The sequence below is a fragment of the Ornithodoros turicata genome, chromosome 1, assembly GCF_037126465.1.
Source record: "Ornithodoros turicata isolate Travis chromosome 1, ASM3712646v1, whole genome shotgun sequence".
Taxonomy (NCBI): Eukaryota; Metazoa; Arthropoda; class Arachnida; order Ixodida; family Argasidae; genus Ornithodoros; species Ornithodoros turicata.
Window position 1 is genome coordinate 16,004,921 of NC_088201.1, and position 20,312 is coordinate 16,025,232.

The 20,312-nt window shown below is 45.5% G+C and overlaps 1 protein-coding gene across 2 annotated transcripts; it reads left to right on the forward strand.

The window, feature by feature from the left end:
* Positions 1-420: 420 nt before the first annotated feature.
* On the forward strand, positions 421-18,651 carry LOC135377536 (probable sodium/potassium/calcium exchanger CG1090). Of its 2 annotated transcripts, XM_064610033.1 has the most exons (12): positions 421-562; positions 1,402-1,684; positions 4,527-4,627; positions 4,904-4,990; positions 5,056-5,156; positions 5,319-5,539; positions 5,609-5,734; positions 11,179-11,241; positions 11,317-11,565; positions 14,102-14,203; positions 17,368-17,499; positions 18,098-18,651. In XM_064610033.1, the coding sequence occupies exons 2-12, from the start codon at positions 1,405-1,407 to the stop codon at positions 18,295-18,297; spliced, it is 1,662 nt and encodes a 553-aa protein (XP_064466103.1). In that variant the 5' UTR covers positions 421-562; positions 1,402-1,404; the 3' UTR covers positions 18,298-18,651. The 2 variants fall into 2 exon arrangements, with proteins under 2 accessions (XP_064466103.1, XP_064466104.1); XM_064610034.1 differs by lacking the exon at positions 1,402-1,684.
* Positions 18,652-20,312: the final 1,661 nt, after the last annotated feature.

Consider the following 20,312-nt stretch of genomic DNA (forward strand, 5'->3'; position numbering starts at 1 on the left):
AACCTACAACACGGTGTACACTGTATTTTTTGTACTTTTAATTCATCCTCTCATATTAACCTCTTTGAAGTGGGGTAGGCGGGTCCTGCGACCACCGCGGGGAAGCACCCCATGTCATCATCACTATTCATTTATTTATTGTTGTTGTTGTGGTATTTCTTGTCCATTTGTGTTCCGATAATACGGAATCCTAAAGTTCTTTCATGTAGCTTTCAGCTGTTCATTTGCTTCTCCCGTTACCGTGTAATAAAATTATGGAGTATCTGTAGGCGACCGCTTTGGCTTAGGAAACAATTGCTACAGCCAGCCTCTGTAAAGCCCGTTTATTGATCTGGGTCAATTTATTACTCCGGCCATTGTCACTGATAATGTGACCACGAACACGCGTCAGAGGAAGCGCGCCAATAAAGAAAGCGGTGCTTCGGCTAATCGGAGATGAACGAAAACAAGCGTATAGGTAGGAGACGATATCTTCGCTGATCGATCAGGCTGTCTACATTCGTCGGCAAATTATTAGGTCTGAGCCTGGACTGAAGACACCACCTAAACCATCACTCTTCAGGTGAGGCCCCTATCTCGGACTATATAAAAAAATAATACTGTGCATGAAAAGCATATCGCATATCACGTACTCGTATTTGACTGAGAATTGGAATGAGCGAGAGCCAAAGCTTCCCTTTTAGCCGTTTGAACCTACCGATCGTTCAATGAAAATAACGGTGGTGTTCGTTGAGGCAACGGTGGAAGACCGGATTGCTGCTGTGGGTCTCACTCGTGCGGGCAGCGTCACAACTAGAGCTGAGAGGATATGAGATGAGAAGAAGGAATGAAGGTTGATGAGTGAAAGGGGGGGGGGGGGTCGCAGTCAGAATTGATGGAGAGTCCCTTATGCTATATTGATAGGGGTCAGCGACTTGCACAGTCAGAGGGGTCTTTGCGCAAAGCCCGTTTCCTGAAGGAAGCGGACCATGCTGCGAGTTTTCGAGTACCTTTCGGCGCAATAACATCTAGCACGTAAAATAACGTCCAACATGTCACTCTTGAAGTGTGCAAGGCATTTCTTCCGCATCTCACTGTATGCCCGACTATCCCTAAGGAGGTGTTCGATAGTCAACGGAGCCAGTCTTATAATTGTAGTTTACTGAATGCCTGATCCTGTTCGTAGCCCACAAAGCATGATTTGTATGTTCCGGGGAAGTCTTATCTTGGGAAAGATCTAGCTGATGATTTTGGAATATAAAAAACGAACTTGACCGTACAGTACACGCAAAAATATGTAAAAGAAATACGGTAGCCTTGAGGGACTTGACAAAGTTTGGACAACGCATTCGGTATTGTAGTAGCAGGAGCGCTTCAAGTAGCATGACTTACGAGTTGCTACACTTTCCGACACACTTGCAGGCTATGCTCGTACAACTTATATGCTTATGTCTGGTGGCTGGAGTGGTGGTTCACAGCCAAGCTGTACTCCCAGAATCAACAAGTCGAGCCCCACCTAATGATACATCATGGACCAACTGCACGACTGCCGCAATAGAGCAGTTCCCCAGGCCTCTCATGAACTACGAACTGCGACGGAGTGGTGGCCTAGTGGTCCACATCGTCGTTTCTATCTACATGTTTACAGCGCTGTCGCTGATTTGCGAAGACTATTTCGTACCTTCTCTAGAGGTTATCTGCGATGGTAAGCGCCTAATCAGGGAAGGTTGGCAGTAGCATCGTAGAGCTTGTAACATCCTTATCATGTTGAAGGCACCCTACGTGACATTCACTATACTGATTGACGATTTCATAATGTGATGATTAGAGTGTCGGCAGATTATGTAGTTAAGAACAGCTGAGACATGCAAAATTCATGGTTAATCCATGGTCATGTCACATACAACATATGCAGCGAAATGTACAGGCCGGTTACCCCCCCCCCCCCCCCGGCCCTGCATTCTCGCGCTCTCACAGACGCTTATAGCTGTTAGGTACTAATCCTAGACGTGAAAGTGGCGACGTATATGAATTTGATTTCAAATATATGACTTTCAAAACTAAAGATATACGCGAACAGCACACGAATCATTTCTCCATGAGCCATATACCAGTCTTGTTTTCGTTTGTCTGTCCCTCCCACCAAACTTTTGGTGAAATTATTATTATTATCATTATTATTATTATTATTATCATCATCATCATTATTATTATTATGGCTTTCTGCTAGAATGCGTCTAAATTTTCAAATTTCAACTTCAGGTACGTACAGTAAAACGCCGCATCAGCCCGTATTTTGAAAGGCAAGAGGTTTTCGAAGACCCTATTGCGACTGGTATACGCTTGTTAGATCGTATTTTGTCATTATTATTTTCATTACAGTCCGTATAAATTTCTACGCTCCCAAAAGCTAAGAGTACCCAACGACACCAACACACACTGTCCTAGCTACTTCACTTTCGAACTCTAAAAGCGCCTGGTGGAAACATTCAGCCCCAGCCAGCGGTCCCAACCCCTGGCTGTCAGCGAAGCAAGTGGCGCCTCCGTTTATCGGGCTTCAGAAGCAGAGGACTGCTGCCGCGCTCACTAGTGTCCGTTAGAAACACTAACGCACTGGATTTCAGTGGATCTGGCAGCAGCAGTGAGATTGAGCAGTAGTGCACGAGTGCGAGGATTTTAAATGTGAGGAACGTCACAGAGGTCCAACAAAGATACTAGGGATAATAGGAATTGGGAAATTCAATGGGTTTTCAGTAACGCTCATCTCATTTGACAATACGACAAGTGACAGGAAAACCGCGACATACGAATAAAGGGGGTAGTACACACTAAAAAAAGAGAGGAAAATACAGAAAAAAAAAGAAGAGAAACGGCCTAAGTCAACGCTTCTTAGAATTCCAGCAGTCATATTTGTACTTCGCAAAATTCTATTTCTTGCGCTACTTAGCTTAGGAATACCAAGTGCCTTCAGCCCAGAAAGGTGAAATTGTCATAGAAAACAGGAAGCAAAACACAACGTTGAAATCGCCACTGATTTCGATTCCGCCACACCGGTGACGTCAGCAGAATAGCGACAACCGCGCGTGCAACACGCGTGCCATTGCATCCAGCGTCCATTGCGTCCAGCATCGTGACTACATTGTGCACAGTATGTCATCTTAGGGACGCCATTCTGAAAAGCGGCAAATACCCAACGCACTGAAGTGCAAATTTTTGTGTGCTTTCCCTCTCCCTCTCCTTCTCCAGAAGTGCGACAATGCGGAGAGGTCTCCGATCGGTCTCCTCAAATCTGCAGCGGTGATTGGACAAATCGTTTGAGGGATCATTGTCGACCTTCTTGAGAAGGAGAGGGAGAAGGAAAACCGTAAATTGAGGTTTCTTTCCCTCATAAATCACAAACGATGCAACGGATGACTCCCGTTCGTTTTGTGTTGGTCGCAATTAACTACTTTCTTTTTCTTCTTTTTTTTTTTTTTCGTGAGGAAAAATTTTGCCCTTTCTATGTGGAACGTATCGAACGGTTTGCATGACACTAAAAAAGTTGGCGGAGTTCCATTTTAATGGAGGGTTAACCCCCGATGCAGTGACTGCACGATTAGCAACAATACTGCATATTTGAGAACGTGCACGAAGTCCCAACGAGAATATATTGAATTGGTATATAATACAGTAAATATATAATAGAGTAAATAAACGTAAATTGTTCGAATCCTAATCCACAAAAATCCAAGTACGAAGCCCAGCGACGTCGGTATGGCTACTGTGAACAGTTTGCTATATTTTCGGGCTGACGCGAGGGGGTCATTCCTTTACTTTTTCTATATTATTTTGTTTATTGCCGACATATACAGATTAAACACTGTAAAAAGCTAGTACAATCCGGGAAAATATACATCTTGCATGCTTTACTTAGCAGATTCTGACAACAAAAAGCAATATATTAATTATCATGTACAAGAAAACTCTAAAATGTCTATAAAAGAATGATGAACAGTTATACAATCCAACATATTACGCAATCGTTTTACTTAATCTTGTCCTGGTTACTTATGTGAGATAGATATCTCCTAAGGGCCAGTTGAAAGTTTATTGATGTTACAACAGATACTGGTAGCGTTCGCCCCTACTGAACAATTAATCGTTTACCGTACACATTTGAAAACCGCTGAACATTGAAATGATGGGATAATGTAGACAGACTTATGCGAGTTACAGCCCGGAGAATAGTAGTTCAGCAACAATTTCTTCATTGAGGGTTCTTCGCGCTTACGAATAAGCAAAACACATCTTTCAAACAACAGTTGCTCAAACAGTAAAATCTTTAGAGCAATAAGACGAGCTCATTGCGTCAGTTTTCGTTTAATCGGTGCTATACACAGACTCCACAGTTTAACCGTCAACATTTTGCCAGTAGTTTGATGTTCAGTGGATGCTTGCACTTCATCGCTTGTAATCAATGCTTGTTTCTACTATTCACAATGACAATATTATCAAATCTATGCATGTGTTCCTGTTACCTAATATTTCTTTCCCGTCCTTTTCTTTAGTAATGAACATAGATCCAGACGTTGCTGGCGCGACCTTAATGGCAGCTGCTAGCTCAGTACCGGCTATCGCAGCTTCCATTATTGCCATATTGGTCGCCAAGGTACGTAGTGATGTACCATAATGCCATTATTGTACTTCTGTTGACAACAAGAGGATGTACAAGACAAGGATGTACTTGTCGCGCACACAGTGATTTTTCACACTTTTTTTCCTTCTTTTTGTGTTGTTCCACTGAAGACTGGAGGGTGGGATAATGGGACATGTAGTATGTCATGATTTTGCAAAGTTCCCTCGTTAAATAGGCTACAAAAAGCAAGTCCATTTGTCTACAGGATTCTGTATATTCTGTCTAAACCATGTGTCCATAATAATACAGGGTGATTTGGGAATAAGCACCACCTTGGGATCGGCCGTACTCAATGCAGCAGGAGTCATCAGCGTCAGCGCTCTGTTTGCAGGAAAAGTTAGTGGTTCCTTCCCGTTGGTCAACAACAGTGAACAACGTATCTACCCAAATCCTTTTTCCAGGTGGTACTGCTGCACAAGTGGCCCATGTACAGAGATAGCGTCTTTTTCCTCGCTTCCGTGGTCATCATGCTCGTGGCCATGTACGACGAAGTCGTGACATGGTGAGATTCCACTTACTTTCGTGTGATTGAAGTAGTATCACTGTAGACTTCTGTCGTGAGAAACAACAAGTGAGAATCTTTCTTGGTCATCAGTAATGGCACACACACCCGTAAAAATGAGATCGAGAGAAACATATGTGTCATGTGCACATTCCTGAGCAGGTCAGAAGCCACTGCGCTCCTGGTCGCTTATGCTGTGTACGCTGTCTTTATGGCTTTCGACGCCAAGATCGAAAGCTTCTTCATGCGCTTCAAGTTCCTCCGTGATGAGGTTCAAGACCCAAGCTGGATATTTCCCCCACCTGCCGTAATACAAGCTGACAATAGCGAACCTGTGCCAATGGCTGTACTACCCGTGCCATTCGATGGCCTTTGCAACAAAGGCATGGCTTCGTAATCACGTGACTTTTTCCTGTTTTTTAAAACTTATCTTTGATTATGATGTCTTGCAGCTTTTACGTCAGATGATAACTGTGGAGCCGAGATCAGAGCGTCAACGGCGTCTCTTCCGCACATTCGACGTTTCTCAGAAATGCATCGACGAAGAATATCCTTGATATCTATGCGAAGAACCAGCTGTAAGTCGGCGTTTAAAATGCTACCGTATTAATCAATGTGCTAGCGCTGATTTGAAAGTTGTAAATGACACACACACACACACATAAAGATAAGATGATGAGATGGGGCTGATGCCGGCCAGCAGGCTGTGCGCTGCCCCAGTGCCATTTGTAGAGAAATGATGATGGAGATGAGGATTCAGGTCATCGAAGCAGGGTGGAGAGGCCTGTTGATGACAGGAAATCCCAAATGTGACGGAGACAAGAGACAAGTTATATTAACCCTTGAGAAGTTGGGGTTGAAGCATAACGCGCGCTTGCTAACGAAATCTTATGAAATTGATGTGCAAGACGGTTATTTGTATCCTCGTAAACATGAAATGCAAGCTGTATACCAAAGGGGATAACGAGGAGAGAGATCGGATACACGAGTGTCAAAACCGATTCTGCTGAATCATCACGGCAGTCCGCTCCGCCAGTAAAGCTATTGGCTTCTGCGGGCAAAGTCCCTACACAGTAAATTCAAAAACACCCTTTCTGGGTAAAAAAATGTGTTTTTAAGCAAATACACCTTTTTTAATTCCACAAAGATAACCAAAGGCCGCAAAAAGGGTGCTAAAAAAGGTGTATGAGAAAATACACTCTTTATTACACCAAGTGCTGTATCAAAAAGGGTGTTTTTATGCGTTTACACCTGTCTTTACACCCTTCAAGTAACACTGGTGTCGAAAAAGGTGTTTACGTTATATACACCCTTTCTATACACTGGTGTTGAAAACGGTGTTTTCATTCGTGAGAGAAAAATTACATTGGCTTGACAGCCCCGCTCATTAGGTAACCACATTATAGACGATAGCCTGAGTTGAAAACAGAATATTTGACAGGGAGGGATGTCAGGAAGCTCGCTGATATCTTGACTCGTTACAGGCGTACGTGTTAATTGCAAAGACACATGTTCGTCACCGTTACAGACGAGTTTTATCGCACTAAGCTTAGCGAATATACTCCAACGAACTGCATTTCAGTATATGATCAATCTGGTACGCCAATTTAGGCTACCGAGAGTGCTCGGGCTCATTACAGGCGTCATCTGAAGATGGCAGCATCGTAACGCCGCTGATTTCACGAGCACGGACGGCGTTACGATGTTGCGATCTTCACCTCTTCCCTTACATATGTCCAACTGTTTTGTTTTCATTTTATTTGAATTGTTCTTTTTTTTTTTGCTCACTCACAGTGTTGCTAGGACGATGAGGGTTGCCAGTGACGCGCTGCGCTCCAGTTTAGGTTCTGCTGTGGAACCATGGCTGGAACTGTGCCGTCGCTAGGGTGGTTGTTGCCACACAAGCAAAAACGTCGGACTGCATGGCGCGGCATGCTGCCGCGGGAGCTTACACCCTTTCGAAAGGGTGTAAGAGTGTTAAACACCCTCCTAAAAGGGTGTTTAAACAGGTGTTTTTTGCACAATACACCTTTTTGAAAGGGTGTTACAGTTGATGCGGTGTAAAAACGGGTGCCAGCCATAGGACAAAAAGGTGTAAGCGGTTTATACCCAAAAGGGTGTTTTTGAATTTACTGTGTAGGAGAGGTCGCGTGCTTTTGGGAACCGATACGCTACGACAGTTCGTCTCTGCGTATGAAAGAAGAGTTTGGAAACCACGTGACGAAGTATCTGTGCGCTCACAAGGCAGCAAGAGGGGGGTATTCGTAGACTAGCATGGCACTCCGCATGGGTCCACAGAAGAAAACACATGCGCCTCATGTTGACCTGCTACCCCCTATTCGTGAGAGGGTCCAACGACGTGCAGTAGGGCAGAGAAGGAAACTGAGAAGCTGCGCATATATATTCAGACTCTGATCTACTTGCATGACGTATAGGAACGACTGCCACCCGCGCTCCTGTGATTCACGGATGTTCCCAGCACACCCCGCACCCCTAACACCCCTAAAAATCTTGCAACACCCCCAAAATACCGGCCAGAAGGCCCAAACACGCCACAAAAGTAGCAGATATGGGCATCACATCTCCTACGAGACCCCCCAGATGAAATCCTGATAATATCTCTGCTGTGATGCCATCGCGTAGGGCGGCACTGTGCCGGAGAGTACATGCCCCGTGCTTTTTGACGTCACCTATCTTTCCGCCAAACCGAAACTTTTCTCGACTTTCTCCTATATTACACGGTGCAAGTTCCTCAGGAACGTCGTGCTCTGCGAGGTGCCGATTTCTACGGTGCCACTACGGAATAAATCTCACGTCTTCGGAATCCACGCGTCTCATCTCACACTATATTCTTCGAAAATATTGATTGTTTCCCTATGTAACTCAGAAGTGTTAGAAAATGAATTCTTGTCATGTGAAGTATGACGTCATGAGGTGCGCAACCTGCCACGCGTCTGGCAACGCTGCTCCTTGGCTGTCAATTTCTACCACAGCTGCTGGCAGTCTTCCAACGCGGTGCGAACAACAGAGACCTGTAAATGCGCACAGACGCCAGAGCTCACGGTGATGTTACCCTCTCTTGGAGAATCCGAAACTATCAGGTTTTGAGGGTTCTTTCGAAAATTCGTGGATTCACCTAACCACATTCCAACCAGGTCCCCTTTGCGAATTGTAGACTCAACGCTGTCATATCGGCTGCCTGCAAAGCTTCCTCGTCCCCTGAAGTCGCTCATCCACAGGCTGCGTCTGAGCGTGGCCTTCACTCCGTTCTATCGCTACCAGCTAGGCTGTGAGGCTAGTCCTATTTGCAACGAGTGTGGTGTACTTGCCAACGTAGAGCACATACATGGGCGTACCAAGAGGGGGGCAAGGGGGGCCGTGCCCCCTCTGGAACTCTAAGGTCGCTTGTGAAAATAGTGCACTCTTTAGTCATAGATCGTAATGATTGTCTTAGATGTCATGATAAAAACCTCTGAAGTCTGAACACCCACACAGTGCGCAACCTCCGCCTCCAGAAAAAGATGTGGTAGGGGGTGGGAGTTTGCACTCTTGCCACCCCAGAAGCGCTTGCCCCCCTCCCCCACTTGGAAAAAATCCTGGGAACGCCCATGAGCCCATACTCCTCCGCTGTCGGACTGATATCCACGAGAGCCGTACACTGCAATCATAGCTTGCCACCCTTGGTAGCCACCCCCGCAACTTGTCGTGCATCCTCGGCCCTTGGGACACCGCGGCCCACTCCAGGGCGGCCTTACGTCATGTACTTAGTTTTTTTTTTTAGAGGGACTGGCCGAAAGGACACATTGTGACCCCGACTGCGCCCTCGGACATTGCCACCATCACGATCAGGGTCGCAGTCGCCACTCCGATCATCCCATAACTATGGGGTAGCCGTTCCACTCCTTGTCGTTATTCCATCACGCGCGTTAAATGCATCACTTCGGCCCGTGATTCGCCACCAGCTCACGCGCGAGCCTATAACAAAGCGGCTTTCGAGCGCGCGAACTTTAAATATAACGACAACGGTCGCTATGTGAAAGTTGAACATCGGGCCCTAGAGTGGAAAACCTCCCCACTTCATCACCAAAATATAATTATTGTTGTTGTTGTTCGTGGATGTAATGTGCCCGTAATGTTCACCGACGGCATTTATATTTTGCATACTGAGTCTTTCAGCGACGTTGATATAATAGTAATAAAATAAATATTTTTTTGGTCTGAAGTGACGCTTTAAGGGGACGGTCGCATCCGGAAACCCATCTATGAAACAGATACCGCTATATTTGGGTTGTAGGAAAAAGTGGCCCCGGAAAAATGGTCCCGGAAGATATGGTCCCATCCCAGTCGCGCGTGGGAAACTGCCAACGGCGAACTGAGACTAACCTGGACATATAAATAACCGAATTAACCTAATAATAAACTAACCAACATGCTGCGCTCTCTTTCCACTGCTTATGTGGCAAGCAAGAGAGACTCGGACGCTGGACCTTTTCTTCCGCCCTTGCCGTCCGGGACCATTTCTTCCGGGACCATTTTTTCCGGAACCCCTATATTTGGCATCGGCCGACAATCTACCTGGCTAATTTTTGCATTCGAAAAGTGCTTATATATTAAATAGGCTAATTTCAAAGATCAGCGCTGCTTTCGCAGCTGCAAAGGTTCCGGCGGAGAAGTGAGAGGGCTGCTCTCGGAGGAGAAAGGCGCCGTCCAGACGCCCCGTAACTCTGTGAGACGCCCACATGGGCGCGGCATTCTGTTCCTTTCCTCAAGGTCACGCCCTCATTGATTCTTAGGGAGTGACGTTTCTCGTTTTTCCAGAGAGGGAATTCCGGCGTACTCTCAACATCCGGCGTCTGCTCTTCTCATGTATTCCGTCAAATAACAGTGAAACTAGAGCACTGCACCGGCCTAATTTTCAGGCCCGTGCCCGGCCCAGGCCCGGCTGCTACGGCCCGCACCCTGTCCGAGCTCTTCTCGACGTCTTCTATATACCGACGTCCCGACGTCTTCTATACATGACGTCTTCTATACATACTTCTTCCCGACGTCTTCTATATATTTCCAGCCCGGGCCCGGCCCGAGCCCGACTCCGCCGGCCCGGGCCCAGCCCGTACCCGAATGATTCCATGCTCAGCCCCGGTCAAAGCCAGCCTCTACTCTATGTGTTCTCGAGGCTCGGAGGCGTATTTAGATTTACTAAAGAGCACAAATGGTACTGTGGTACTGTGATGTTACACGTAAGGATTGTCTGCACAGTGTGGTGACATGTTACACATGCCGCAGGGTACGAATGCGGATAATTTGGACCACATGGGGTTCTTTTGACGTGCGCTATGCTCTGGTCTCTGCTCTGGTCTCCTTTCAAGTCCGCGTATTGAAAGAGCACAGCGCAGCGAGGAAAAGGACCCAGCTAATTGGTGGAGAGTGAGGATGTACGCTCTGTGTTTTACAGGCTGTGTTTCTCTGCCGGCAAGCCGCTGTGTGCTTGGTGCTTGCTTGCTTGGGAAGGTGTTAAATCCAGACCCATTACACGAAATAAGCATGATCACATATAATAAAGTGATAGCTCTCAGATGAGAATACCATGATACACCATACCCAACGAAAAAAAAAAAGAAAAAAGGGGGTGACATTAAAATTCAGCTGTCTAGTCTCGCCAAATATGTTCGCGTACATGCCCGACCATGGTCGGCGCTGTCAAGCCCGTACCCGGCCCAGGGCCGCATAAGAAACGCAAAGCCCGGGCCCGTGCAGTGCTCTAAGTGAAACTACACCAGTATTTCGCGTGGGATTTTCGATACCGTGGTCAGTGGTCCACGAGGAATAAATGACACTATAGTTTCGAAATCGACTGGAACTGATACGGCCGTCCCTTTAAAGTCCATCAGGCGGGCAAGATTAATCCGGCCACGAGTCTTTGACACACGTACCTCTATCTTCTTTTCGTCAAAGAATGGCGCGCGCAACTATAGGAATTATCTGAAGGTGCGTTAATATTTACCAGTGCACTTTTATTACCCAGGCATAAGCGAGCAGATTCCCCGTTCCGCCCTGAAGTCAAGCAACCTGGTGCTAAGCGCGCAAGGTAAGCGTTCTTAACATCACATATAAGAAACATTGATATATAACGAAGTGCTTACTGTGGCCAAATTATTTCTAGAACTTGCAGCACTTGAGCAGCTGATAAGCGAAGCGAAACAGCGATCTATGTCTACCCTAACGCCACCAAAAGGAACGTGGTTGAAACTTGCCTGGATCCTCGTGTTACCCATCAGCGTTATATTTCATTTTACTATCCCTGACTGCAAAACTAAGCGATGGCGAAAATGGTTCCTATTGACTTTCGTTATCAGCACTATTTACATTTCAATTTTCTCCTATATTTTGGTGTGGATGATCACAATAATTGGTAAGTATTTGCTTTTCTTCTTTTTTCACATTAACAATTATGTCGCTTCGAAACTTCTTTTGAGCGCAGAAAACCGCAGTTCGCACGTTTGTGTGCTAAAAACTCTCTCTTGCTTAAACATGCCTCGCGTGTAATACCATCAGTTGGCCTTTTGTGTGGATAAACATATACCCCCCCCCCCCCCACCCCCCACCCAATCATTTGGCAGGCACCAATAAAATGGAAGACGAGGAATTACAGCAACTCTTGGTTCAGGCAATTCCTTCGTGCTTCATTGAATCGATAAACTATGCAAAAATCTCGCTTTGTATGTTCCGTTCGCGTTCCATTGTACGCAAAGTTATTGGCTAATGTGACGGCCCCGGCTCAGATGTGGATTCACAGCAACTCCTGTGGGGACTAAATAATTCTGGCGAGACTCGCTGTGGCAGAGTAAAGTGCTGTTGCACAATATAGTCTAAGCACAGGGAAGTTCAATTTACTTACCACGGAGGCAAAGGGAGTTTGTGTACTTCATAACGTGTGGCAGTCTGTCAGTCTGCCCGCTTAGCGTGACGATGTCCACCATGGAGTGTTGGTTGTCCACTTGGTATGCTTCCTGTAGTAACGACGAAGAACTGCAGTAGGAGCAAGTACATTTACTGTCCTTGCACATTTACATGTCCTTGGAGATACATCTAAACATTAATATATTAATTTAATTTAATTTAATTTGGATGACTTTTTCGAAAACTTCACATTTGTCCTTGCACATTTACATGTCCTTGGAGATACATCTAAACATTAATATATTAATTTAATTTAATTTAATTTGGATGACTTTTTCGAAAACTTCGCCATACTTCTGTTACAGCAGTTCAGCTTAGACGTCGAGAAAAAAATTAAACGGGTCATGATTATTTTTTAGGAATTCGTCTTCCTCAAATATTCTATATTCACAGCCGCAGTTAAATTCGAAACAGAAATAATTATTATACAGTACTACTTCCGTTAGGCCAGAACTACGTTAGCAGTTTTGCCAAACCACCAGAAAATCGAACTTTTTAATTCCGTGTTAGCGCCGCGAAGCAACTGTGGCTATGAGCGGCGTTGAAAATCCAACTGTGGTCCTCGTGGATACAACAGGGAAGCTAAAGATATCTTTCTTTCTTCTTATTTTTTTGCTGTCCGAAGACTAAACAAGAACAAGCACTCATAGAATGCCTCAGTTTACACTTTACGATCTGGTTATCGGCTAGTTCTCAACATTGGCAATGAATCTTCTGCGTTTAGTTTTTTTTTTTACGCAAGTTTAGTTTTACACTTAAGGAGTCCAACAAAAGAATGCTGTGAGGAGTGTGAATTGTCATCAAATAGGGAACCTACTTATAGGCCCCTTTGCACGCACTTCAACCAGGGGCGGTCCCAGCGAAGTACTTTGGGGAGGGGGGGGGGGGGCGACGTCTGCGAGCCTTTAGCCAGTCGCTATCCATTTCGATGCGAGGGGGGGAGAGGGGTTCTGGACACGAGCTCAACCTTTTCTCGCACGAAATTCTACCACTGGTAATCCATTTTAGGTATAGTGCCCAGCATAAAGCCTGTTGTACTCTACTTGGACCGCATTCATGTCGACCTAGCTAGCATCCTATGCATCATGTCATCCTATGCTTTTGGGGGGGGGGGGGGGCGACCGCCCCCAACATACTGGAGAACAACTCCACCAGAGAGGAGGATTGCTGTGCGTACCCGCCGGACCACGCGAATAATCCAGGACCAGGAAGAGTCGCTTCGGAAGATAGTACGGTCCTGGCTCTGCGACTAGAACACGATGAAATTATGTGTGTATTGTCATCAAGTCCTGTGTGTCCCTGTCCCTGTCATTCGCACAACAAGCACAAGTGCGGCGCACAATCCGGGTGCGCGAGAACGCTTTCAATCTCGCGGGTGAGAAAAGCTAAGAACTTCCCTCGGCTGCCAGACTGTGACGTCATGTCTGCATCTGAGCTGAGAGCGCAAGAAACACGGACGAAGAACGGAGAAACAGACATGACGGTTCTCCGTTCTTCGTCCGTGTTTCTTGCGCTCTCAGCTCAGATGTCTCAATACCAATTAGCCCAATCCTCAACACTTCTCAATCATGTCTGCTGCCCAATAGCGAGGTGCACGCCTTCTTCTTCCTTTTTTTTTTTTTCGCTATTGTGTTTCGCGCAGCCCGTCCCGCGTCTCGACCGGTTGTTCTCGCTATCAGACGATTCTCGGCTGCCAATAAAAAGTGCTCCGCTAACCCGACGTCAGCACACGCCAGGAGTATAGCTGGGAGCGATCGCTACGCGCATCTTTGTGAACTAATTTTCTCAGGAAATTCGCACTTCTCAGAGAAAATGCTTTACGTAACAGTTAATGAAGGTAGTATGTTCCGTATGTTCATATCACGCGGTAAAAAAGAAAAAAAAAAACATGTTCGAAGTGCCTTTCGTACTGCTTTCAAAAATCGACCCTACGATCAGCTGTGATTACTTTCACTGCAACACCTAAGAGCGCCGTTCTCTTTAAACAGGTTTCACGCTCAATATATCGGACACTGTGATGGGTCTCACTTTTCTCTCGATCGGCGTCACCCTGCCTGACGTCATAGCAAGCTTGCTGGTGGTCAGAAAAGGTGAGTAACACGCGTCCTTCTTTCAGGAGACGTGACACTTTGCACAAAGCCCTCTCCAACAGAACCCTACGGCTCATAGGAGCAATCAGGAGGGAAAACATTCAAATTGGTACCGCGTTGATAAAGGTTGCCCTGTGTTACGCATACAGGCAGCATTCGAATTGCACTACGAAAGTGAACTAGAAGTACGCTTTGAGGAAGACACAACGAAAAAAAGTGTAGTCGGAGTGATATCGGAACCATGATAAGAAGCATGGGCATTCCCAGCATTTTTTTATCAGGGAAAGGCAAACAGCTTCCAAGGGGGGCAAAGCGTGCAACCAACAGGCACTGGACCATAGAATACAGTGTCGGATCCAGGGGGTGGGGGAGCGACCGCCCTCCCCCCAAAACGTCAGTGTTATACATTGGATCTCCCTCTCTCCCCTCCCCCACTACGCGGTCGGACAGAGAAACCGCCCCCCCCCCACACAAAAAAAACCGAGGGTCTGGATCCGCTCCTGGCACCCAAGGCGTGACGGTTGCTAGCACCAGCAGAGGTAAGGGCAGGACTCATCCGGAGTCATGCCCGTAATTTCTCTTGCCGGCCCTGGACGCAGATTGTGCCACCAGTGAAGTCACCACAGTATGTTGAGGTCGAGAGGATGCCCCTTGACCTGGTATCCGCACGAGCGACTTTATCCGGCGAGATGTCGGTGAAGGAGAGCGAGGAGGAAAGGACGCGCCAACGAGATATCGCGGAAGAAATGCCAAGAGCATCCGAACGACGTCTGAAGCAGAGAGTCGAACCGAAAATGTTATCGGTTCGGGTTCGACCATACAGTTTCAGTTCCGCTTCAGCTCCGGAAGGAGTTGTAATTTAATTGTAAGTGAAAAGCGTACGCCATGCTTTCGTAGCAAATCGCAACTATAACTTTGATTCTTTCAATTTGCGCTAGCATTCCTATAACATGTAACTTTCGCCTACGTAGTGATTGGTCCTGCCTGAGTGTACTAAACTGTGATGCTCTGCTCATGAACGAACCAATGGTGAAGACCGCCACCATTTGCTCAAAATCAACACCACCATCACCTGTGGTGTGAATTACGAGTGAGAAACTAAGAAAAAAAGGAGTAAACTGGGGAGTAATTGCAGCTTCTCAGATAGTTCCCTAGCATTACTCCCCTGACCCTGAAATTTACTCCCAAGGACATCAAATAGTTACTAAACTTCGCAAATGGCCCTCTGAATGCAACAGTCTACGTAAAAATGACTGTGAATTTCATGGAACAAAAATGCTCTATAAGTACGCATTTATTTTTGCCCACAGAGTAAGAAATAGTGGTTCTTCCTGTGTAGGTTGCGTCACAACATTTTATCTTACTCAATATACCATGGTTCACGGTTTCATTCAAAGTATTTTCATTCATGCACATGGATTATGTACATAAGGACTGTGAGGACAAAACATGAAATGCAGTACCTACTGTGTGACATTCATTTAGCCCCATGCATTTAGTTCAGGAAGGGACTAATGGTTGTGGAAATTCATTTAGACTCCAAAATGACTAACTTTGCTCACACGGAGTAAACTTAGACCTTTGTGCATCGTCCTTTGCGACGCCTCCTTTGTGATTCTACAACTCATCTTTCTTAAAGTGTGGCATATGAAACTCGATCGTTGGCATACATCAGTCGCACTCTACGCAGCATAATTTAAATTTCTCCCACAGTCGGTAATTTGGGTAGGTGTGAACCGTTATTTGAACCGGTTACGGAAATGTTTTTAACGGTTCAGTTCAGGTTCAGCTCCAAGATGGCGCCAACAGTTTCGGTTCGGTTAAAAATAACGGTTAATAGCGGTTTTCGGCTCAGGCTCGGGCTCGGTTCGACTCTCTGGTCTGAAGTGACAGTGGAGAGGGGCGCAGCCTATTTGAAACCGTTAAGAGTAAACGCTCAAGAATAAACACATAAGTATCCATCGTTAAAAATAAAACGTCCAGAATATACGCTTAAATAAATCCACGATAAAAATAAACTGTGTAACTATCCACCGTTAATAATAAATCGTCAAAAACCTACACTTAAAAATATATCTTTAAAAAGTAAAGTGAAACAGGCTCTCAGTCTCATGCCCGCACGGCCCAAAGCATGGTGAACTGCAAGCAAGGGACTTAAACTAACCTCACAAGACCAAACTAGCCTAAGACTAACCGAAAGTAAACTAACCTAACCTGACATAACATAACCTGATCTAACCCGACGCAGAATGGAATCAGTCTGCCTCCGTGCTAGATGAAGGAGGATTTTGAAATAGTTTATTTTTAATGGTGGTTTATTAACGGGTGATCTTTAAGAGGAGGCTTTAAGCAGTTTATTTTTGGAGATTTATTTTTAACAGTGCAATTTTAAAGCGGATTATTCTTAATGGTAGATTTCGTGTACCCTCCTCGGAGTAACTCTGTGGAGCGCGCAGAGAATCTCTCGGCGGCAGAGGAGTGCACGAGAAGACGTGAGGTTGATCACGTGCACCCTAACAAACTATGACGTCGATTCTGTCGTCGTCGCGTCTCGGCAGAGATCTCGCCCCAAAAAGTCGCTTGTGTGGATACCCGGTGAAACACGGGACAAAGGATCAATTTTCTCTAGCACAAATCTGTTGGCATGCTGTACTAATATGCTGCATTACAAAATTGAAGTGTTATGACACCTTCAGCCATAGAAATCGTACCTTCAGCTCGCTAAGCATCCATGGGGGGAGGGGGGATATGTTTATTACGATAGAAAAAAAAAGGCAGGCAAAAAGGAAAGGTCAGCCAGACAGAAGTCGACTTGCTATTCCTTGTAAAAAAAAGAAAAAAAATGAGATAGGATGGGGTAACTTCGCAAATAATCCTGGCGGTTCGGGAGGTATTTCGTGGTACAGGGAGCATCCAAATGAAGATTACTGAGCGATGCTGGGATGTTTTCTGTGGTAGGTAGTCCTCTTGGACAACCCAAATCTTAAAGCAAGAGGGTTAGCACGCCCCTACCTCTCCTGTGCCACCATCATCTCTCCCCTCCCTCTTCTCCCTCCCCTGGGTGCACCGAGCCACCATTCCTGAGTAGGCTGACCGCACCCCCCCCCCCCCCCCCCCCCAACAAAAAAAAAGAGATATGTGATGAAAGCTTTTTCTATATTTAGGATTCGGTGACATGGCCGTCTGTAATGCTTTGGGAAGCAATATCTTCGAGATTCTAGTAGGCCTCGGCCTTCCATGGCTCATCAAGACAGCTATAATGGTTCCCGGGTCCGTCGCCATTGTCGAAAGCAAAGGTTGTACCACGTGGTTGTACTGATATGTTATGTACAAAGTCAAAAGGAAAACCACAAGCTTGTAACAATTATCCAGTGAGATGCATTAGGCAATGCAAAGCCATAACTTTGTGTGTCCCAAACTGTACGAAATATTGCAGCTGTTTGCAGATAAGAAAGGAGGAGTTTTGAATTTCTCCCCCTCAAAACATCACTCTTGTTTAGGGCACTGTGTTTTCGGGTTTTATGTTGTTCTTTTCGTAAATCGGGGGGGGGGGGGGGGGGGGGTGAAAATAGTTTTATTTCAGGCGTCGTAAAACAGGGCAAAATCGGGCGATGTCGGGTGGAAATTAAAAAAAAAGTGAGCTCTACTCGCATCTTAGATGAACACAAGGTGCGGAACAGCCGTGCTGAATGTGCAGTGCTTCCAGTGCCCGTATCGGTGGCTGAATTGGCACTTTGCCAAGTTAGTTTTGGGGGGTGTTTCGGGTTTTACCCCGAGTGACAATAATGGGAATCGGGAGGTAAAACCGGTTTTACCCTAAAACACAAGGCCACTAATGCCATAGTCTAAGGCCTTATGTTCCCCTAATTGAGATTATCTGCTTCCTTACTGCAGGGCTGGTGTACTCGACGGGCTGCCTCCTTTCCACAGTGTTCTTTCTTGTTCTCGTCACTCATCTCAACAAGTGGAAGATGAACAAACTGTATGGTACCATACTTATGCTTTGGTATTTTGCATTCATGGCCGTTGCCAGCCTTTACGAACTCAACGTTTTTGGAAACTTCAATCCTCCCTCTTGCGACAGCGATTTTTGAAGTGTTTTTCTCTTCACCTGTATATATCACAAGAACTTTCTAAGAATTATTGTGTCGTTTTCTAGAACCATTAGTAGACTTATGAGAACTGACCAACGCCACAATGCTATCCAGCCCCAATGTTCACCACTCACTGCACATCTAATCATGAGGAAGCTCTGCAGGATCTTACCAAACACCGAAGATGAATATAACAACTACCACTCCCCTTCCATTCGGCCCAAGATTAACTGGGTTGCGGGGGGATGGATGTTGACGATTACTACAAAATGAAAAGTTTTGCCTTGTTACGCACAATCAAAACATTACGAGCTCAGCATGTATGATTGCAGAATAAAGTGCAACTTGATTGGAGTTAGTCTTTTTGATCAACCAATAACCACACAAGCAGCTTGCCGAAAGGGAGAAAAACATACTAGCACACATGAGAGCCATGCATATTTCAAGCACAGGTCTGCTCTCCAGTCCCCAAAGGAAGTAGGAGTGTAATGTCCATGTGGTTGAGCATCATGGAAAATGCAAAGTCTGTACAACTTGTCCGTCATTGTGTTAGGTATATGCATGTGTCCTTTTCTTGTGTCGCTTTTTCATAACTCTTAACCAGAAGCGTATACAAAGAGGGGAGTCAAGTCCCGTAGATCACATAAACAAAATACAGAAACTGACACTGAAGATTTTTGTTTAAGTTTGATTTGTACAAGCTTTCGCGTGGAGGTCCACGCTTCCTCAGGTACAAAGTGAAGTGGTGACACACATAAGTATCCGTCTCCCCAGCTATTCATTGTACACAGACATGTGGCACCATATCTCCTGCCCATTCTTTGTACAGCAGTATGTTTAGTCGTGTATATGTCTATACTATATATACTTACGTGTGTCACCACTTCACTTTGTACCTGAGGAAGCGTGGACCTCCACGCGAAAACTTGTACAAATTAAACTTAAACAAAAATCTTCAGTTTCTGTATTTATTTCTTATCCAGGGAAACTTAATAGTGCATCAGAGTGTAAATTGTGTAAAGAGGTGAACTCAATCCTAATAAAAGCCTGAGCATGGTCACACAGGAAATGTGACACAACATAACAGACTTGAGTTGGCTCTGATGTGTTTCATGTGCGCCCATGCTCAGCATGGAGTTTTGCCACCTCCTAGCCTGCACATATGCCACTAAGGACTTCTTGATGGTCTTGCAGTACATAAACAATTTAATGAAATTCAAATACCTCGTTTATAAACAAGTTATGACTACAAAACTTAATGTGCTCATATATTGTTGTAAAAGACTTCATGTACTGGCCTCAATTATTTCAATCCACTGGCAATACCTCTACGATCCACTTACCAGCGGGGCAGTACTGCCCCCGAAAGAAATCAATATACAATGTGACCTAGTGTTGAGATGACAGTGAGGGCACTTTGCAAGAAAGCATTACTCGTGCCATCTACTGCTGCTGTGTGCTAGCATGTAAGCCTTGTGGAGAGGTGTGGTCTGACCTCGGAAGTATGGGACAGGCTGCTGTGAAAGTAATGACCAGGAATGGTTGAGGAGAAGATGCTGCTGATGGAAGACTCAAATTACACAAGTGGTGTGTCGTTTGTGAGTATGTGTGTTTCCTGTCCACATATCATTCTCGTTTGTCAACCACACATCATTTCCCGGCGAAACATAAAACAATTAAAACTGAACATGTTTCAAATACCGAAGGATGCATATCACTCGATGTTACTACGTCACAGCTTCTTTTTGGACACCTTGAGATGATCTCTCGGGATTAGATATACATTTCTGGTAACGACAGGGTTTCCAACAATGACAATCCATTGGTCCCAGTGCAATTCCAATCACACCAGGGTAGTTTCTAGCTAGACGATATGACATTACACAACGCGCACGAGATGGCTAAATAGCTGTTAGATCAAATCCATCCAAGAAACGCATCTGTAAGCGAAAGCGAGAATATTAAAAGGTAGAAAATTTAAGCGATACACACACACACACACAAGCCTACATTGC

Coding starts and splice junctions, on each gene's coding strand:
- LOC135377536 (XM_064610033.1), top strand. CDS start 1,405: ATGCTCGTACAACTTATATGCTTATGTCTGGTGGCTGGAGTGGTGGTT. Junction 5,157..5,318: donor TACGACGAAGTCGTGACATG/GTGAGATTCCAC, acceptor ATTCCTGAGCAG/GTCAGAAGCCACTGCGCTCC. Junction 11,566..14,101: donor GTGGATGATCACAATAATTG/GTAAGTATTTGC, acceptor CTCTTTAAACAG/GTTTCACGCTCAATATATCG.